The following is a 17,554-nucleotide window of genomic DNA, read 5'->3' as shown; positions in this document are numbered from 1 at the left end:
TAGAGTATGCAGTTCAGGGACATCCCTGCATCCCAAGAGGATGAACTTGGTGACGACCGTTTGATTGTCCACTTCTGCTTTCTGTATGTGGGTCATCTAGGTAAATATAAAAATACTATACAGGAGAGGCAGGACTTTCAAAAGCAGAATTATGAAACCCTGAACTTGCACTGGTTTAAGCAAGTGATGAAGGCCAGATTTTCAAAAGCCATAGGTGCTTAAAATTGCAGATTGGTGCCAAAGGCAGTTAGTACCTATATTGAAATCTATGAGTTCTTGGTGCCTAGGTGCTTTTGAAAATCCTGCTAGGTGCCCAAATACCTTTAAAAATATGGCCCCAAGTGCTTTGCTGAATAAGGATTTTAATTAAGCTATACAGAGAAACATAGGGACTGGTTTCTCATGCTAGCCAGTGGGAAGTTTTATACCACTCAGTAAAGGTCTAAGGAGCTAAGCAAGAGTGTTGGAATTGCTCCAATAATGGGGCCAATCTTGCAGCCTTTCCTCACATGAGAAATTGCCTTGGTCTAATTCTGACCCCACTTAAATTGTTCTTTACAACATTAACTTCTGTAGGAGAGACTCCCACTGGCAGCTGAATGAGTGAGATAAGAATCAGGACCTGGAAATTATGTGCTTGTCCTGTGTTCCTATATAATCTATAAATGGGCCGAATTTGGAGTTTGTCGGCTCCCTGGAATGCTGGACTGAGCTTCTAGGGGACCTACCCATGGACTACAACAATAATGACTCCACAGCCTCCAGACACCACTTCTCAGCCTGCTTAGAGTTTGAGTTTGGAATAAGAAGCAGAACAGCTCAGGGATTCTGTGCTTAGCTCCCCCTCCCCAAAAAGGCAGACCCTGAACTGATGTGGGACCTGATGCATGGATCAGGCAGGTCCAAGCCTGAGGAGACCAAGATCCAGAAGCAAAGATCTGACCTGGGTGCTGGCTACCTAGAACCAACTGGGACCTCCGTGGGACTCCAGACCAGGGACCCAGGAAAGGACCCTGCCCTTGTATTTTCTTTAAGCTGACCAGCGTTTACGATGCTGCTACACCCATCTCCAGGACTCATCCTGGGCATTCCATCTGCCTGGGAAGATGCCAGGGAGGGGTCTGGGGCTGGGGCATAGTTGTGAATGGTGCGATCCAGGGAAATGGTTCAGTTGTTGTTATAGCCTTTTAGTTACTCTTAAATCTTTCCTTCCTCGATCCTCTGTGATCCTAAGAACCCCTCCATGGGAGTCACTGTTCAATAACAAAAACAACAAGGAGTCCAGTGGCACCTTAAAGACTAACAGATTTATTTGGGCATAAGCTTTCGTGGGTAAAAAAACACTTCTTCAGATGCATGGCAACTAACTCCCACAGACCTCTTTGACAATCCGAGTCTATATTGATAGGAGCACAGACTGTTTCAAGAGAAGGACAAAATTGAAATGTTTCCCAGACAGTTCATGTTCTCATATTTTAAGGATTTCTGGTGAAAGGACTCTGAGAACCATCCCTAGTTACAATGGTGGACAATGGCAAACACATATAAACCCTGAAGGACTTTAAGGAAGATAGCTGGCTTTTTGTTGACTTGTTTGTTTTTGTCTATCCCCTTTCATTGAGTTCTCTTATGTATCACACCTTTAGGCCCCTTTGAAAGTCCTGGATTAGAAACCTATCTTTAGGTTCCCAGACATGAAAGTCTTGGCCACACAACATCCTTTCACAAAAAAATCTATGAGATCTGTCTGTCTAACAATTCCTTTTTGTATTAGTGTATCTCCTGCATCTCTCTCTCTACACCACTTTCCCTCAGTGTGAATACATCAGAAAGAGCAAGTTGCGATCAGCAGGTGGGATTGTGAGGAGAAATACTGAAGACAGGGTCTGCAAAAGGCAAATGGCCACATCCTACCACCAGTTAAGGTTCAAAATAACTCCATTCAGTACAGTGGAGTTTGCTGAGATTTAACAGAACCTAAGGGAGTGAGATACCGAACTCCCACTGCAGGTCCATGGACCCTATTTTCATTTCAAATCAGTGCATGCAACTCCCATTGAAAGTCAATAGGGGGCGGGCACCTAACTCTTTTAGGCCCCTTAGTAGTGATGTTAACACTCTTTGCATTCCATTAATATCTCCAGTGAATGTTAAACAACAGATACCAAATTCAGACATTTTAAAATTAGCAGGTCCAGGTAACTTGCCTCCAAGAGTTTTTAAAGAGCTGGCTGAGGAGCTTGCTGGATCAGTAATGTTAATTTTCAATATCTTGGAGCACTAGGGAAGTTCCAGAAGACTGAAAGAAAGCTAATGTTATGCCCATATTTAAAAAGGATAAACGGGATGGCCCAGTTAATTATAAGCCTGTCAGAATGACCTTGATCCCAGCAGCAAACCACGGAGGCTAAAAGAGGGAGTTTGCCTGGGATCTCTCCGAGAGGAGGTACGCTAAGTGCTGCATTAGGGGGGCTGTGTTGGTGAGTATCTGAGTGTCTGTTGCAGGGGACAGTTTGTCAGTTTGACCGTGTGCTTGATTGTTTGTTTGAAAAGTGTGAATTGGGAATGCTTTGTTCCAGGTGGGCCTTGAGTGGGCCTGACTGTTATAAAAAGGCAGTCAGCAGCGAACCAGCTGATCAGCGAATAGCGGAGGCTAACAGAGGGAGTTTGCCTGGGGAGAGCCCACTGAGGCTTTCATCTCGCGAGCTTCCATGAGTTGCTGCAACAGCTGAGGAAGCTCTTAGAAGGTAGAAATTAGGGAAGGTGAGCATTCAGCTGTTGTAACCTGCACAGGTTGTGCCATGTTTGTCTTTCTTCCACAGGACAGAAGCGACTTTGTCTGTACAAAGTGCAAGCTGGTCTCCATATTGGAAGAGAAGTTTCGAGGTCTGCAGAAACAAGTATCGACCCTGCATTGCATACGAGAAAATGAAGATTTCCTGGATAGACGTCAGGATATGCTTCTACGGGCACAACGTTCTGAAGAATCGGAGCAGGCTGCGCAGAGGGGACTAAGGGACGGTGAAGAAATTTGGCAGCATGTGACCTCCAGAAGAAGAAAGAGGAGCGTCCATGTACCAGCAATGGAGATACAGGTGAGCAACCGTTTTCATGTTCTCTCTACAGGTACTAATACATCTGAGGGAAGGGAGCAGAAGGAGCAGAAGGAGACTCCACCGATTGAAAGGCATGAGATGCACTGTCCTAGGGATGGGGGTTCCACGACCACCGCTCCCAAGAGAAGGAGGAGGGTGGTGGTGGTCGGGGACTCCCTCCTCCGGGGGACTTAGTCATCTATCTGCCGCCCCGACCGAGAAAACCGAGAGGTGTGCTGCTTGCCAGGAGCTAGGATTCACGATGTGACGGAGAGACTGCCAAGACTCCTCAAGGCCACGGATCGCTACCCCTTCCTGCTTCTCCACATGGGCACCAATGATACTGCCAAGAATGACCTTGAGCGGATCACTGCAGACTACCTGGCTCTGGGAAGAAGGATAAAGGAGTTCAAGGTGCAAGTGGTGTTCTTGTCCATCCCACAGTATTCTTGCCAGAAAGTTAAAGAAGTATGGGCTGGATGAATGGACTATAAGGTGGATAGAAAGCTGGCTAGATCGTCGGACTCAACGGGTAGTGATTAATGGCTCCATGTCTAGTTGGCAGCTGGTTTCAAGTGGAGTGCCCCAAGAGTCGGTCCTGGGGCCGGTTTTGTTCAATATCTTCAAATCTGAAGGATGGCATGGACTGCACTCTCAGCAAGTTTGCAGATGCCACTAAACTGGGAGAAGTGGTAGATACGCTGGAGGGTAGGGATAGGATACAGAGGGACCTAGACAAATTAGAGGATTGGGCCAAAAGTAAACTGATGAGGTTCAACAAGGACAAGTGCAGAGTCCTGCACCTAGGACGGAAGAATCCCATTCACTCTTACAGACTAGGGACCGAATGGCTAGGAAGCAGTTCTGCAGAAAAGGACCTAGGGGTTACAGTGGATGAGAAGCTGGATATGAGTCGACAGTGTGCCCTTGTTGCCAAGAAGGCTAATGGCATTTTGGGCTGTATAAATAGGGGCATTGCCAGCAGATCGAGGGACGTGATCATTCCCCTCTATTCAACATTGGTGAGGCCTCATCTGAAGTACTGTGTCCAGTTTTGGGCCCCACACTACAAGAAGGATGTGGAAAAAATGGAGACCATCCAATGGAGGGCAACAAAAATGATTCGGGGGCTGGAGCACATGAGTTATGAGGAGATGCTGAGGGAACTGGGATTGTTTAGTCTGCAGAAGAGAAGAATGAGGGGGGATTTGATAGCTGCTTTCAACTACCTGAAAGGGGGTTCCAAAGGGGATGGATCTAGACTGTTCTCAGTGGTAGCAGATGACAGAACAAGGAGTAATGGTCTCAAGTTGCAGTGGGGGAGGTTTAGGTTGGATATTAGGAAAAACTTTTTCACTAGGAGGGTGGTGAAGCACTAAAATGGGTTACCTAGGAGGTGGTGGAATCTCTTTCCTTAGAGGTTTTTAAGGTCAGGCTTGACAAAGCCCTGGCTGGGATGATTTAGTTGGGAATTGGTCCTGATTTGAGCAGGGGGTTGGACTAGATGACCTCCTGAGGTCCCTTCCAACCCTGATATTCTCTGATTCTATGAAGATAATGCAGTGGCTGATATGGGACTCAGTTAATAAAGAGTTAAAGATAGTAATGTAATGAATGCCAATCAACATAAATTTATAAAAAAATAGATCCCGTTAAAATAACTTGGTGCCTTATTTTGATGAGATTACAAGTTTGGTTGATAAAGGTGATAGAATTTACTCAATATACTGAGATTTCTGTAATGCATTTGACTAGATATCAGATGGCATTTTGATTAAAAAAATAGAATATTGTAAAATTAACATGGCACACATTAAATGCTTTAAAAACTGGCTAACTGATAGGTCTCAAACTGTAACTGTAAACATGGAATCATCATCAAGTGGGTGTGTTTCAGTTGGGTCCCACAGGGATCGGTTCTTGACCTTACACTATTTAACATTTTTATCCATGACCTGAAAGAAAACAAAATCATAATTGATAAAGCATGCAGAAGACAGAAAAATTGGGGAAGTGGTAAATAATGAAGTGGACAAGTCACTGATACAGAGCCATCTGGATTGCTTGGTAAACTGGGCAAAAACAAACAATTTGAGTTTTAATGTGGCTACATGGAAATGTGTACATCTAGGAACAAAGAATGTAGGCCATAGTTAGAAGAAAAAGGCTCTATGCTGGGAAGCAGTGACTGAAAAAGATTTGCAGGGTCGTGGTGGATAATCAACTGCACATGAGCTCCCAGCGCAGTGCTGTGACCAAAAGAGCTAATACAATCTTTGGATGCATAAACATGGCAATCTCAAAAAGGAGTAGTGAGGTCATTTTTCTTCTGTGTTTGGCACTGGTGTGACTGCTGCTGGAAAACCATTTTCAGTTGTTGTTCCCACAGTACAAGAAGGATGTTGGTAATTGGAGAGGGTTCATAGAAGAGCCACAAGAATGATTAAAAGATTAGAAAACATGTCTGATAGTGTTTGACTCAAGGAGCTCCGTCTATTTCGCTTAACAAAGAGAAGGTTAAGGGGTGATTTAATTGAAGTCTATAAGTATCTACATGGGAAACAAATATTTAATAACACATCCTTCCCACGGGACCGTCCTGCCCGGCCCTTGAGCTCCTGGCTGGGGAGGCTAGTCTCCAGCCCCTCCCCCGCCGCCGCACGGGCAGCATTGTGGGCTGTGAGCTCCTGCCGAGCTCTAAGCAGCAAGATAAGGGGGCCGGGAACGGGGCCAGGGGGGTTAGATAAGGGGAAGAGGGTTCCGGGGGGCAGTCAGGGGACAGGGAGCAGGGGCCGGTTGGAGGGGGCGGAGGTTCTTGGGGGGGCAGCCAGGGGATGGGGAACAGGGGGGTTGGATAGGAGTGGGGTCCCGGGGGGCCTGTCAGGGGGCGGGGGTGTGGATAGGGGTTGGGTGACTGGGCGCAGGGGTTGGATATGGGGTGAGGACCCGGGGGGCGGTTAGGGGTGGGAGTCCTGGGAGGGGGCGGTTAGGGGACAATGAGCAAGGGGGGTTGGATGGGTTGGAGGTTCTGAGGGGGGCATTCAGGGTGTGGGAAGTGGGAGGGGGCTGTTTGGGGAGGCCCAGCCTTCCCTACCAGCCCTCCATACAGTTTTTCAACCCCAATATGGCCCTCAGGCCAAAAGGTTTGCCCACTCCTGGACAAGATGATCACAATGGTCCCTTCTGGTCTTGGAATCTTTGAATCTATGAATCTAGTTTTAATTGGTCCTGCCTAAGCACAGGGGGCTGGACTTGATCTCTTGAGGTCCCTTCCTGCCCAACATTTGTATGAATCTATGAAAAGGCTAGAAGGAACCACTGCGATCATCTCTAGTCTGATTGCCTGCATCACACATTCCACAGGGCATCCCTGAGTTCATGCCTTTAAAACAGAGCATATTTTTAAGATGGATGTCCAATCTTGTTTTAAAAAAATCTCCAGTGATGGAGAATCCACCACGACCCTTGATAAATTGTTCCAATGGTTAATTACCTTCTCTGATAAAAATGTGTTCCTTTAGTCTGTCACTCTAAGGTAGGTTTTCCAATCCCTTAAACATTCTCGTGGCGCTTCTCTGAACTCTCTCCAACTTATTAACATCCTTCTTGAATTGTGCCCAGCAGAATGAGACAAGTTATTCCAGTGGCGGTTATGCCAGTGACAAATACAGAGGCAGTATATCCTACTTACTCTTACTCGAGATTCCCCTGTTTATACAGCCAAGGATCATATTATCCTCTTGGTCCCAGCACTGCACTGGGAGCTCATGTTTAGCTAATCCTCCAAGTCTTTTTCTGACTCACTGCTTCCCAGGATGAAGTCCCTCATGCTGTAAGTATAGCCTATGTTTTTGCTCCTAGATGTACCACTTTACATTTGACCGTATTTGAATGTATTTTTATTGATTGTGCCTAGTTTACCAAGAGATTCTGATTTCTCTGCATAGGTGGTCTGTCCTTTTCATTATTTACCCACTCACCCAATCTTTGAGTCATCTGAAAACTTTACCAGCGAAGATTGTATGGGTTTTTCAAAAAAGGTTAAACGCCTTAAGACTTGCAGGGCACCACTAGAAACACACCCACTAGGTGATGATTTCCCATTTACAATTACATTTTGAGACTTGTCGGTTAGCCAGTTTTTAATCCATTTAGTGTATGCCATGTTAATTTTGTATCAGTCTAGGTTTCTCATTAAAACTGAGCTGTGAAGATGTTATTTACAGGGGACCCTGCTCAGTTATATGGCTCTTCTGCCCAGGCTGGGAAAAGACAGATCAAAAGGACAGAAACAGTTAAAAAAAAAAAGAGCGAGAGAGCGAGCGAGAGAGAGAGAGTTGTCAGGGGCTCTTTGCAGGGAAACAGACTGACACATAGGGCTTGTCTATACTTACGGATAAATCGGCACTGCTGCGATCGATGCAGTGGTGTCGATTTAGTGGGTATGATGAAGACAAGCTAAGTCGATGGCAGAATGGTCTCCCATGGACGTCTTTACTCCACCTCCCTGAGAGGTGGAAGGTAAGTCGGCAGGAGAGTGTCTCCTGTCAACACAGTGTGGTGTAGACATCGCTGTCAATCGACCTAAGTTACGTGGACTTAAGTTACATAATGTACATAACTGAAGTAGCGTAACTTAGGTCAACTTACAGCTTTAGTGTAGACCAGTCCATAGACAGGCCCTTCCAGATGGGGCTAAAACAACTGGTGCATCCTAAGCTTTTCCAGAGATGGTAAGCTCTAGGTTAGACAGACAGGCCTATAGGCTTTTGATTGTTTTAAAATCCACATTAGTTAAAGAAATGGGTCTGTATGATGCACAATTGGTAAGATCTTTTCCTTCTTTAGGAATGACCATATTGGATACTTTGAAAACTCCTACCCACACTATCCAATTTTACATACCCTGCACAAAGTTTTATCTAACACAAAGAGCTGTTTGAAAAATGGTAAAGATTTCTCATAAAACCCCAAGCTCTTAATAATCATTTTCTTTCAGCATATTTTGAAAGGGACTACATTTTATTTTATCAAAAATTGTCATGACATTTATTATTGAAATATGGAGTTGAAGAAATCATTTACTATGTGGTCTGATGTTTGTTTCTTGCTTTTTCCACAATCTCTCTAGATTTTTCCCTTTCCTTTCCCCTTTATTCCCCTTCCCCATGTTTTTCTTTTTCCTATTTTGCCAATGAAAAGGGGGATTTAGGGGAAAAGGGGGAAGAAAGGGAAAAAAACATGAAGTGAAAAAGTGAAAAATAAAGATAAAAAAACAAACAAACAAAAAACCAACAAATTTTCATGGCAAGTTCCAGTGGAAAAAAGAAAGAAGAAAATTTCAAGAACAAATGAACTAATTTTTTTCTGAACAATTTGGTTTCTGAAAAATTGTCATTTTTTTGTTTAAATATAAGCTGGGTTCTTTCAACTTGATGTTATCCTGAATGGATTAGCTCTGATTGTCTGAATTCTTGGGAAAGCCAAAAGCATACTGGCATATTTTTTCAGAGCCTGCTTTACATCTTTGTTTCTCAGGCTATATATAAGGGGATTGACCATAGGAGTTAAGACAGTGTAGAAGACAGAAAACAATTTGTTTAAATCTCTGAGTGTGTTGTTTTTCGGTAACACATAGACAATTATTAGTGTCCCGTAGAAAATTGTAACAACTATGAGGTGAGAGGAGCAGGTGGAAAATGCCTTTTGCTTTCCAGTGATGGAAGAGATTCTCAGGATGGTGGCTATAATAAGAACATAGGAGATAATTGTTAATAGAAATGGGGGCAGAGTGAAAAAATAGGCAAATAGGAACGTTACAAATTCTACCACGTTGGTGTCACTGCAGGAGAGTTTTACCACTGGGGTGAGCTCACAAAAGAAATGGTCAATTTCATTGGGGCCACAGAAAGTTAACTGTGACACGAACCATACTATTATGCTCATAGCCAGTAATGCACTTATCCAAGACCCAGCTGTGAGCTGAAGGCAGAACCTGCCTGTCATACAGGTTGCATAATGCAGTGGTTTACATATTGCCAGATACCGATCATAAGACATTGCTGCGAGGAGGTAACATTCTGCAGCTGCCAAAGAACCAAAAAAATACATTTGTGTAATACAGCCCATGACAGAGATGGTTCTGTCCCCAGTCAGGAGACTGGCCAGCAGCCTGGGCAGGATGATGGAGGTGTAGCAGGTCTCCAAGCAGGCCAAGTTCCCCAGGAAGAAGTACATGGGGGTGTGAAGGTGCTGACCAGCCATAACTAGAGCCATGATGAGCATGTTCACGGTCACGGTCACAATGTAGATCACTAGAAATACCAGGAAGAGAAGAACCTGAAGTTCCTGAATATTCTCAAATCCCAGGAAGATGAATTCTGTGATTATCGATTGATTTCCGCACTCAGTGTTTGCCGCTGATGGCATCTAGGGGAAAGAAAATAATCTCAGCCATTTAAATTTAAGGACATACTTTTAAATTTTAGCCAAGCATCTTTTATTTAATCCCAGGAATACCAAAATCCTCACCTCTCTTCTGGGATCTGGGTTCTTTACCCAAGTTCTGGGCTATTTACTTTCCCAACAGGTGGGTCAAGACCCCAGATCAGAAAGGTGAACTTTCCTGTATCTTGACATTTTAACCAACCATGTATTTGGCTCACAGCAGTTTGAATGTTTGATATTCCCACTATACAAATTCATTTTAATTCTGGTAACCCATCTCCTCTTATGAGAGTTCAAGCATATGCTCTGTTTATCCACACACCTGGCTGGTGCCATCAGAATTTTTTCATCTTCTTTGGTATCCTATCTCCTCACAGTGGAATATGAGCACCCAACTGCCTTAGACAATTTTTACAATCCCAAACTCTAAATTCAATATACATTTTTCCTTCCGTGACATTCCCCAGGGTACAATCCGGACTGTTGAACAGCTGTGTCCCCTCCATTCTCCAGTCTGGGGTGCCTTTTACACTGCTTCACTGTGAAAGCCACCACACCTAGTCTGTTCACACACAATCTCCAGCATGTAAATCACTCCCAGCTATATTGTACGACTGCTATAACCAGCCACTCTTGAATTACACTTCACAACACCAGCAAACTCCCAGTCCCAGACTTCCCCCCAGAAATGTGCGTCTTGTACAGCCCAGCTCTCTCCTTCTAGACAAGCTCATATAAAGTCTGTCACTTAATCAATAGAAAGGTGGAGGTGGTGGAATCTCCATCCTTAGAGGTTTTTAAGGCCTGGCTTGACAAAGCCCTGGCTGGGATGATTTGGTTGGGGTTGGTCCTGCTTTGAGCAGGGGGTTGAACTAGAGGACCTCCTGAGGTCTCTTCCAACCCTAATCTTCTATGATTCTATGAAAGTGATACACTCAAATCCCGTTATCTAAAATGGAGTTTGCCAAACACTTCAATCCAAATACATTGGTTTAGATAAAATAATAAAACAAATTTATTAACTACAGCAAAATAGATTTTAAGTCATTACAGGTAAGGCTGCGAGTTGGTCATGGAGGTCACAGAAGTCACGGATTCCATGACTTTCCAGGACCTCTGTGACATCTGCATTGGCCAGTGCGGCTGGCCTGGGGGCCACCTGAGTAGCTCGGGCAGCCCCGTGACCAGCCGCACCGGCCGCTGCTGCGGGAGTCTCGAGCCATCACGCCCCCCCCAGCAGCAGCAGGTGTTAGAGTGTGGGAGGGGGCTCAAGGCTAGTTGCAGGGGGTTGGGGCACGGAAGGGGTTGTGGACTCTGGGCAGCGCTTACCTTATGAGGATCCCTGGAAGCAGCGACATGTCCCTCCCTCGGCTCCTAGGTGGAGGCGCAGCCAGGCGGCTCTACACACTGCCTCCCCCTGCAGGTGCTGCCCCCACAGCTCCCATTGGCCATGGTTCCCAGCCAATGGGAGCTGCGGAGCCAGCGCTCAGGGTGGAGGCAGCACGCGTATCCCCCTGGCTGTGCCTCTGCCTAGGAGCCGAGGGACATGTCACTGCTTCCAGGGAGCTGTGTGGAGCCAGGTAGGGAGCCCGCCAACCCCCCACAGCAGCAGCAGGGGTCCCTGGCTGGCACCCCCAGAGCACCCATGCCATCCCCAGGCCACCTCCCCAGAGCACCCATATTTAGTCAGGGGTATATAGTACAAGTCATGGACAGGTCATGAGCCGTGAATTTTTGTTTACTGCCCATGACCTGTATATGACTTTTACTAAAAATACCAGTGACTAAAATGTAGCCTTAATTACAAGTAATGAGGCATACAGCTCAGGAATGGTTACAAAGAAATAAAAGGTAAAACAAAACTAATACTTAACTTAACAAGCTAAGTGAATTCAAAACAAAGGTCTCTCTCACCACAAGTTGCAACAGTCTTACTGGCTGAATCTTTCAGTCAGAATCCCTCCCCAAGTCCAATTCTGCTCCGTTGTTCTTCAGGTATTGCTGATGCTGTTGGAAGAGAGAAAGGGAGAGATGATTTTGGTTGTCTGCTCTCACCTTGTATTGTTATGTCTCTTGCACAAGAATCATCTCCCGTTCAGGTTCAGGAGACAGAAAGTTTGTGTGGACAAGAAGCTTAAGCTGCTTCTTTTTCAAAATGTAGTTTTTTTGCCGACATCCTCTCTCCTGCCAAAAAGTGGCCACTTAATCTGTTGATGGTCCATTTGATCCTGTGGACACCTGGCTGAGCCCTTGGCTAGCCTTTTGTCTCTGGAACTGGTTTGTGACTGTCCTCCATAATATGTTGGAACATGTCTTGGTAACATCATACAGTGTAATCTTATAACCCTACATACAATGCTACCCCACATATTTTAACAAGACAATAATAATCAGCGGATTATGAGTTTACAAACGATACCTCACAAGGCCTACTTTGTACAAGATTTATCATAGTCCTTTAAAAGGGGTCAATATAGGGTTACAGACTGTCACACCTTCCTAGTAGAGTTGGTCAGTTGATGCCATAAATCATGAAGTACAACACATCCCCAGGAGTGGTCAGTACTAGATGTTTCAGATGAAGGGCTTCAATTGAGTTACTCCTGATTTACACCCAATCCCATTGCTTCCTCTGAGCCAGTAAAAAATAGGTCACAGTTTCCAAAGATATTATGCACAGTTTTTTAATGCACACACTTTCCCTTCAGTTTAAGTAAAAAAAACCCAGCTCTCTGTCATAATGGCTATAGCTGTTTTCTATCAGAGAATCAGCGGAGAGTTGGGCTTGAGCCATTCTTTTCTTTCTTCAGTGAGGATTTGCAGATCTAGTTTCCTTCCTGCTATCACCACCCATTTGTTTCTTTCAGCCATTCTTGTGCCTGCCTTTTCTGCTTCAGGTGGGATGTCAATGATTTCTCCCAGACATAATCAGAGATGTCCAAAGCTGAAAATTAGTTTGTCAGGACATAGATTCTACAGTGATTTGTATAATAAATAATAATAATAATAAAACAACCTAAAAGAGAAAGAGCATGAGAATGAGAGTGGAATCACCTAAATAAGTGACTAGATTTTCAAAAGTCTTCAACCCCCAGGAGCAAATATTTCTCTCCCTGACTAGGAATTTCAAAGGAGCCTAAGGGAATTAGGCTCCTATGGCCAGCTTTTCAAATGTATTTAGGTACCTAAAGGGGCCGATAGGAGCCTAGTGGGATTGACAAAAATACCTAAGCACATCATGGGCCTGACTCCCATTGAACAGACTGACCCAGCTGTCTACAATGTGTAAGAAAAAAAGATGAATGATCATAGAGGACTCCAATTTGAGTGACATTTGCTGCAGGTCTCATGCTAAAACATCCCTTGAATTTCTAAACATTATAGATGATAATTCCCAAATGCAAAAAGTGTTGCATCCTATATGGGGGAATTCTATATTAGATCTTGTCTTGACAGACAAAGAGGAACTGATCACAGAACTAAAAATTCATGGTAACTTAAGTACAAGTGATCATGACTTAACCACACATACAATGTGCAAAAAGAATAACGTCTAGAGCAGTGATATATATGTATACTTGGGGCTTTAAAAGGGCCAACTGCACAAAGTTGAAAACAGTTATGAGCCAAATCAGCTGGGAGGAATAATTTAGTTAGAAAAATGTGAATGATAATTGGGAATCATTTAAGGATGCTTTACTAGTCACCCAAAAAGACACACGTAAGGAAGAAAAAGGTATTAGCTAAAAAAAAAACTGACTTGGTTTAGAGGGAAGTGAAGACAGTTTTCAGCTTCATCAGTGGAAGAAAACATAAAATCTTCACTGAGAAAGTTTTCAGGCGAAAAAAAAATTGGGGGAGTGGTAAATAAGAACAGGAAAAGCCACTGATACAGAGTGATCTGGATCACTTGGTAAACTGGGCACAAGCAATTTGCATTTTAATATGGCTAAATGTAAATATATGCATCTAGGAACAAAGAATGTCGGCCATACTTACAGGATGTGGGGCTGTATCCTGGGAAGGACTGACTCAGAAAAAGATTGGGGTGGTGGTGGATAATCAAGTGCAGATGTGCTCCTGGTGCAGGGCTGTGGCCAAAAGGGCTAATGCAATCTTTGGATGCATAAATAAGGGAATCTTGAGTAGGAGCAGAGAGGTTATTTTACCTCTGTATTTGGCACTGGTGTGACCGCTGCTGGAATCCTGTGTCCAGTTCTGTTGCCCACAGTGCAAGAAAGATGTTGACAAATTGGAGAGGGTTCAGAGAAGAGCCCTGAGAATGATTAAAGGATTAGAAAACCTGCTTTATAAAGATAGACTCAAGGAGCTCAATCTATTTAGCTTAACAAAGAGAAGGTTAAGAGGTGACATGATGACAGTCTGTAAGTACCTACGTGGGGAACAAATATGTAATAATGGGCTCTTCAACTTAGCAGAGAAAGGTCTAACACTATCCAGTTGCTGGAATTTGAGGCTAGACAAATTCAGACTGGAAATAAGGTGTACATTTTTAACAGTGAGAGTAATTAACCAGTAGAACAATTTACCACGGGTCATGGTGGATTCTCCATCACTGGTAATTTTAAAATCAAGATTGGATGTTTATCTAAAAGATCTGCTCTAGGAATTATTTTTGGGAAAGTTCTATGGCCTGTGTTATGCAGGAGGTCAGACTAGGTGCTCACAATGGCCCCTTCTGGCCTTGGAATCTATCAATGCTTACGGCTGAAATTTTCATTGGAGACTGAAGCTCTTTACAACTGTTTACCATATAATCATATCTATCCAGGGCCTCAGCAGGCTTGTGAAGGAAGTGCAACAATATGATAAAATCCTGCGCTGGGGCGGGGTGGTGGTAGTGGATGAACAAGATCACTTAATCCCTCAATTTCATTTCCTTATCTAAGGCTAGGTCTACACTACCCGCCTGAATCGGCGGGTAGAAATCGACCTCTCGGGGATCGAATTATCACGTCTCGTCGGGACGCGACAATCGATCCCCGAATTGATGCTCTTACTCCACCAGCGGAGGTGGGAGTAAGCGCCGTCGACGGGAAGCCGCAGAGGTTGATTTGTCCTTACAGCGGGGTAAGTCAGCTGCGATACATCGAATTCAGCTACGCTATTCGCGTAGCTGAATTTGCGTATCTTAAATTGACCCCCCCTGTAGTGAAGACCTGCCCTGATTCTCATATTTGCAAATAAAAGGAGTTATTAAATGGTTACTTTACCTTTCAGAATGATGGATACAATATTTAAACCCTGATCTGACTCCTTCACTCAGTATCACATATGCCATTTCTGCAGGCTGTCTAGACTCCCCATCTATCTCATGTGCTTCAATTCTCTCAGAAATGAGACCTGATTCTCTTGTCCCATGTGGTATGTCTTGTATTATATCCAGTGACAGCAAATGAGTGCCTTTCCTAACTCAATATTTATCCTTCCAATAGGAAGGTGCATCTTGACTCTTTTGCTGCTGGGTTTTCAAAATTAATGAGAAGGGGAATGTTAATAACATGCTTATTCTCTAGACTGTACAAACAGCCAAAGGAATAGACTTCAATCCTCAAAAGGAGAGAGGAGACCTGCTAAGATAAACATATCCCTCTGTCCCTCACCCTCACTCACCACCTGCTCAGTGTACAGCTAGTTGAAATGTTTGGAGTTTCACATTTTGTTACTGACATTTTCCATCAATTTGAAATGCCGATACAAAGAAATAGATAATTTTTCATGCTTGTGGGCATGAAAAATTTGTCCTATTTTTCTGGTTGAAAATGTTGTATTTCAAAACATTGATGAAAAAAGGTGAAATTGTGATGGGGGAAAAAGGTTAATTTTGTCACAAATTTGAAATGCTTTTGAAATTCTAATCCTCAAACACATAAATGAGGATTTAGGCGCCCACATGTATTTTCTTGCTTTTGACATTTTTTGCCTAAGGTTAAAATTGTCCAAAGCAACTAAGTGACTTAGAATACTAAGTCCCATTTTCAAAATTATCCTTGGACAATGTCTAGAAAGATATTTAGGCAGCTAAAGATGCAGATAGGCATGTAGGGCCAGATTTTTAAAGGTATCTAGGTGCCTAATGGGATTTTCAAAAATACCTATGCACGTAACACCCATTGAAATCACCCATTGTTAAGCAGCTAGATGCTTTTGAAAATTCCATTAGGCACCAAAGTACCTTTAAAAATCTGGCCCTATATGACTTGCCTAAGGTCACAAGTGAATCTTTGGCAGAGCTGGTCTCTCAAGTCTCCTCCAAATCTCCTGAACCACAAGACCATCCTTCCCTCGATTAACTGAGGGAATGTGCCCACCAGTTGTTACCTGAGTTCAGAACTGGAGGTAGGGACTTAGATTCCCAGTAGCTTCAGCCAACACCAGACAAGAGGTCTATCCACATCCAGAAAAGAGGCCTTCTTTCTTCTGAGATGTGGACCCCTCTATAACTTGATCAGTTCCAAAGCAGATTACTATGATGCACTCTATAGTGGGTCATAACTGAAATCTCCTCTCAAGTTGAAGGTCATGCAAGTTACATGAGGCCAGTTGGTAAGCAGAGTAGCTCTTCCTGAGAACACTTTTCCTAGTTCATGTCTTTGACCATGTCACCCTTCTCTTTGCATCCGTCCATAGGCTCCCTATTCTCCATCACATCAAACATAATCTATTGGTCTTCATTTTCAAGACCCTTCCTGGCCTATCCCCATCTTTCTTTCACTATCAAGATGTCGACTCCCACCTCTGATCAGCCCATCAATGCCAGCCTCCATTGCCCTCTTGTTAAGTTTTCAAACAAGCATCTTCATATTTTCTCCCATGCTGCCCCTCATGCCTGGGGGAGCCGCCATAAACATCCACAAAGCAACCTCATTATCCTCCTTCACATTCCTGCTTTAAAATCTCCTTTACCGTAATATCTGCAAAAAAACGTGACGACAGTTAGGAAACTGGGGAGCTGAGACCACTACCTATGACGCTGACCAATATTATCTCATTGTTTCCTTGTACTCCCCTTCTGGCCTATCTGTATCCATCTGTTGTCTCTTGTCTTGTACTTACATTGAAAGCTCCTTGGGTAGGGATAATCTTTTTGTTATATGTTTGTACAGCACCTAGCACAATGGTGTCTTGGTCCATGATTGGGGACCAAGGTGCTATCACAATACAAAACATCATCATCATCACATGTCAACATACCTGTGTTAGCTTTAATCTAGCTAGCATTAGTACCAAGGGAAGCCACAATAACATGCACTTCAGCGTAGTGCTGACTAATAGTACAGCCAATTGATTGAACACAAACATCTTGGTCAACTCTGAACCAAATCCGAACCAACCATGGTAGATGCAGACATCTAATGCACAAATGGAAAATCAAGGAATCCCCAGCATGGTGGGGCAGATCCCCATGACAGACCATCAAACATATCACCACCTACTGCCCAGTTTATATATACGAAGGAGGCATCACTGCAATAAATTCTGTCACTCCTGATGGTGCCATCTGGCTTGATCGACCTCAGGGGACATGGTAGTTGCTGCTCTACACCAGCCAAACAAAAGAAGAAGAAGATTGAACACATATGTAGTTAATGATGATAAATGTTCAGAAGACCAAATAACCAAACATACCTTAATTTACTGCTAAAAGTAAATAACAGTGCAGTACCGGAAAGAGTTACTATGTTACTGATCCTTCTGGGAAACTATTCCATGTACCATGTCAGTTCATCTTGCACAGAAGGTACACTCCCAAAGTATGCCCCCACCCCTGAATTAGTTATATTGATAGATACCAGTTACAAGAACTCTATAGATCACCCAAGACAAGAATTCACCAATCAGCTTTTTACTTAAGAACATAAGAACAGCCATACTGGATCAGACCAAAGGTCCACCTAGCCCAGTATCCTGTCTCCTGACAGTGGCCAATGCCAGGGGCCCCAGAGGAAATGAACAGAACAGGCAATCATCAAGTGATCCATCCCTTCTCG

General features: G+C 43.8%; 1 protein-coding gene across 1 annotated transcript; it reads right to left on the bottom strand.

The window, feature by feature from the left end:
• Positions 1-8,522: 8,522 nt before the first annotated feature.
• On the bottom strand, positions 8,523-9,524 carry LOC135886257 (olfactory receptor 6B1-like). The gene has a single exon (XM_065414082.1). It carries the CDS (start codon positions 9,522-9,524, stop codon positions 8,523-8,525), a length of 1,002 nt encoding a protein of 333 aa, XP_065270154.1.
• Positions 9,525-17,554: the final 8,030 nt, after the last annotated feature.

The sequence above is a fragment of the Emys orbicularis genome, chromosome 12 (genome assembly GCF_028017835.1).
Source record: "Emys orbicularis isolate rEmyOrb1 chromosome 12, rEmyOrb1.hap1, whole genome shotgun sequence".
Classification (NCBI taxonomy): Eukaryota; Metazoa; Chordata; order Testudines; family Emydidae; genus Emys; species Emys orbicularis.
The sequence above is the reverse complement of the archived record's forward strand: the minus strand, read 5'-3'. Positions and strand labels throughout refer to the sequence as shown.